Source organism: Epinephelus fuscoguttatus, linkage group LG11, assembly GCF_011397635.1.
Source record: "Epinephelus fuscoguttatus linkage group LG11, E.fuscoguttatus.final_Chr_v1".
Taxonomy (NCBI): domain Eukaryota; kingdom Metazoa; phylum Chordata; class Actinopteri; order Perciformes; family Serranidae; genus Epinephelus; species Epinephelus fuscoguttatus.
Genome location: NC_064762.1, coordinates 23,122,015 through 23,126,164, shown reverse-complemented (window position 1 = coordinate 23,126,164; position 4,150 = coordinate 23,122,015). Strand labels below are relative to the sequence as shown.

At 42.0% G+C, this 4,150-nt stretch overlaps 1 protein-coding gene across 1 annotated transcript; it reads left to right on the top strand.

The window, feature by feature from the left end:
* The first annotated feature begins 335 nt into the window (after window positions 1-335).
* Window positions 336-4,150, top strand: rdh14b (retinol dehydrogenase 14b). The gene is made up of 2 exons (XM_049590003.1): window positions 336-753; window positions 3,166-4,150. The coding sequence occupies exons 1-2, from the start codon at window positions 400-402 to the stop codon at window positions 3,781-3,783; spliced, it is 972 nt and encodes a 323-aa protein (XP_049445960.1). The 5' UTR covers window positions 336-399; the 3' UTR covers window positions 3,784-4,150.

Here is a 4,150-nt window from a genome sequence, read left to right as displayed (position 1 = left end):
AATAATAAATAAGATAAATAATTGAATCAAAAATAAATAAATTAATAATCAATAAAAAATAATAAAAAAAAAAATCCTTAAACAAACCCCGGAAGTAGTTAGTAAGCCTCCGTAGCTAACGTTGGTAGCTTGATTAGCCTGTTAGCATTAGCTACATTGCGACCGTTGAATTTTTAAAACTTTTTCAGTCCACTCATTTAATTAAAGTAATATGTTTGTTTTGTAAACATTTTAATTTATAAATATATAATGTTCACAATTTGTATTATAACGCTGCTGGTTAAATTCAGAAATTAGCATGTAAGAAGTACTTCCGGGGTGTTCTGTAACTCGGATACATAACACACCATACCACCGGGAGAACTCGTACCTGCTGACCTGTCCCCGGTCCCCGCTTACATGTCCACGGCGGTGATAGTGGCCGCTGTTGTCGGCGGTGGGGTACTGCTCCTCATGCGGCGTTTGTTCCCCCGGCAGAAAGCCGTGAAGCTGCTCCGGTATCCCGCCGACACTATGCGAGGAAAGACGGTCATCGTGACCGGGGCTAACTGCGGGATAGGGAAGGCCCTGGCCGGGGAGCTGCTGAAGCTCCATGCCCGGGTCATCATGGCCTGTCGGGACCGGCGGAGCGCCGAGGAGGCGGCGAAGGACATTCAGAGACAGGCGGGACCAGAGCAAGGGGAGGTGGTCATCAAACACCTGGACCTCGCTTCTCTTCGATCAGTCCGGACATTTTGTGAGGAGATCCGGGAGGTGAGTGAGATGTTAATGAGGATGTTAGCCACATAGTCTCCAGGTGAATGCACAGTTTGTTTACTGGATACTGAACACTGGAGCTTTTTAAATGGCAGGTGTCTGGTTCATTCAAGCTTTTGTCATGTTCAACACAAAGGAGAGCATCACTGGTACTGTAGCTGTGAGGGGACTGTCCGTGGTGCTGAACCACTTGAAGGTTCAGACATCAGTTTGATCACCTATTAGATATTAAGGATGAAAAAATCTGACTTGTCCATCAGCTAACTCCTGCCAGAAGTCATGTTAAAAAGTCTGATGCATAAACCTTATTTTATATGTAGTCAAGATGCACTTTCAGTCACTTAAAGGGTCATTCAGATTTTTTGAAGTAGGGGTTTTATGCATCCACAGTATATTACAAACAGTAGATGTCAGTCAGCAGGCTGGACACTGACATGGAAGCTAAGCAGTCCATTACTGTGGAGGGGCCACCTAAAAAAAAGGTCCCATCTAAACAAATCAATATCAGTTTAAGTGTACACTATATTGAATGTATTTTCACTACTTTACCTTAATGTCAGACAGTGTTTTCCAATGGGAAAATGAAGCAGTTATATCGCTCTCCTCAAAGCCAGACTCCATTAAGAAAAAAGGTGATTTAACATCTCTGAACACAGGAGCTGCTGGTCTACCGCTGCCTCGATCAGCTAGTTTGTGTGTGTCATTGTGTGACTTTGGTGTTTAACAGGGTTAGTTCAGATTCACCAAAGTCACACAATAACACAAACTAACTACCTGATCAAAGCAGTGGTAGACCAGCAGCTCCTGTGTTCAGTGAGCTTACATTTGTGTTTTTCTCAATGGAGTCTGGTAGCCTTAACCAGAGCAAAGATGGAGAACTGAAGCCATTGAAATGGGCTGTCTGGTGGAAAGGTAAAGTAGTGAAAATACTCTCAGCACATCATACACTTAAAACTGGTCCTGGATTTTTTTGGTGGTAATTTTTTTAGGTGGTTAAAAAATGTTTTGTTGCTGCCCCCCATCCACAGCAATACAAGGCTTAGCTTCTGTGTCGGACTGACTTTGGATAAGCACCCCCATACAACTCCACTTCAAAAAATCCAAACTCTTCTAAGCTAAGCCAGATATCTTTTGGAGGCTTTATTCTGTACAAATCGGACTTCACTCAGCTAGGGCTGTATCTAACTATGAGTCTCCCAATGATTCAGACACTCAGTCAATTTGGTGCATAAAACAGCAGAAATCAGTGTGTCATCACAATTTCCTAATGACATGTTATGTTTTTCAATGTCTTTTATCTTTCCAAACAATATAAACTTTCCAAATATTGAATTCACTATATTGTAAGACAAAAAAGCAGGGATTTCTGACACTAGTAAACCTGGCACCATCAAATATTTGTATCCAACTCTTTGAGAAAGAAATATGTTACTATTATAGCGTATTCTTCCATACTATACAACAGGGATACTCAACTTCCTTTTTGCAAAACGACAGGACAGTTAATAAACTACATTAATCATATTGATCAGTAAAATAATTGCCTCACTGTTTTCAACCTTTCGACATTTGCTGTCCTCACTCATCTTTGCCAAGAGGTAAATCCAGTTGCAGCAACCCCGCACAGGTCAGGTGTACGCAGGGGCATTTTAAGGATTTGAGATCCTTCCAAGGTATCCTTCCTGGCACCTTCTTTGATTAAAAAAAAAGTTCTGTGTCGATGCTTTTTTGTACACCCTGGCACCTTATTTATATTTAGAGTACAACAAAATCCCAGTGTGAATTGATGCATTTTAATTTTGACTTAGAAAATGGTTGGTGGGCTACATAGCATCTGGCCCACGTGCTGAAAGTTTACTATCACATGTCACATACGCAGACACATACAGTCACTCTCAAATGTTTTGAACACCCTGTATTGTAGTACTTTTGGCTTACTCATTATAAACTATGGAAATACCTGGAGCTTAGAAAATAATGCGACACAGGAAATCATTTAAATGACTGTTTAGTTTCTGTGGTTCTTTATTTAAATGAGACTATTTAACTTGTCTCACAGATTAAGTCATTTCTTTGTTAATGTTTAAAATGAAATAATCAGTGCTTTAATAAAGGCAGGTAGTCTACATGCTGAAGGTCTGTCAGCTGAGCCTGGATATGATCAAAACACAGTGTTAGCATGAGCATCACTTATTAGATAAATGTAGAATTTATTGTCGGCTACAGTTGGCTAATTATAATGCAAATCATTACTACTTATACTGATTTACAGCTTATTAAAGTAGCTTTATATTTAACAAAGAAGCATAAAAAATCCTTTAAATTATACGTAGATACTTGAATCTTTGATGTGAGTTATTAAGTTGAAACAGTGGTGTCTTAAATCTTTTAATTTCTCTGACCTTTTAGGAGGAATCAAAGATTGACGTGCTCGTCAACAACGCAGGCCTCTACCAGTGTCCCTACACAAAGACAGAGGATGGTTTTGAGATGCAGCTCGGTGTGAATCACCTGGGTCACTTCCTCCTCACTCACCTCCTGCTGGATCTCCTGAAGTCCTCCGCTCCCAGCCGCATCGTCGTGGTTTCCTCCAAGCTTTACAAGTACGGCCAAATCAACTTTGACGACCTGAATAGTGAAAATAAGTATGATAAAGCTTTCTGCTACAGTCAGAGCAAATTGGCCAACCTGCTGTTCACACTCGAACTGGCTCGCCAGCTGGAGGGCACGGGGGTCACGGTCAACGCTCTCACCCCGGGCATCGTGAGGACCAGGCTGGGCAGGCATGTTCAAATCCCTCTCCTGGCAAAGCCGCTGTTCTACCTTGCCTCGCTAGTCTTCTTCAAGAGCCCGCTGGAAGGGGCCCAGACTCCCCTCTATCTGGCCTGCTCCCCTGAGGTGGATGGAGTGTCGGGGAAGTGTTTCGCTAACTGTGAGGAGGAGGAGCTGATGGCCAAAGCTACAGATGAACAGGCAGCCAAGAAACTGTGGGACATAAGCAGGAGGATGGTTGGGCTCGCTAACTGAGCAGAGTCCTGCTCTGTGGACGGGATTTAATGTGTTCTTGGACAAAATACTTAATCTCTAGCAGCCCCACAGACACTGTTCTGCAGGCCTGTGAAAAGACCAGTTGCCAGCTTGGAGACGTAATCAATAATTGAATGACATGTTGTGCCAATAACGTGTTTAAATTTGTGAGCAAGAGTGTTAAGTGTGCACTGAAATGGTTTGAACTGAGAATGTACATAGCTTTGAATGAAAAAAGGTCGATGCATTGCTGTGTGGTATGATCTCTCTTTTCACCTACCTGCTCCACAAAAACTTCTCCTGTCTGTTTGTCATGAACATGTGCGAGCTACATGTAAAATAAATAAATACAAAATGGCTACCTGTA

Excerpts from the sequence above, each read along its gene's own strand:
- rdh14b (XM_049590003.1), top strand. The coding sequence starts at position 400 with ATGTCCACGGCGGTGATAGTGGCCGCTGTTGTCGGCGGTGGGGTACTG. Across the intron at positions 754-3,165 it reads TTTGTGAGGAGATCCGGGAG|GAGGAATCAAAGATTGACGT; the intron begins GTGAGTGAGATG and ends CTGACCTTTTAG.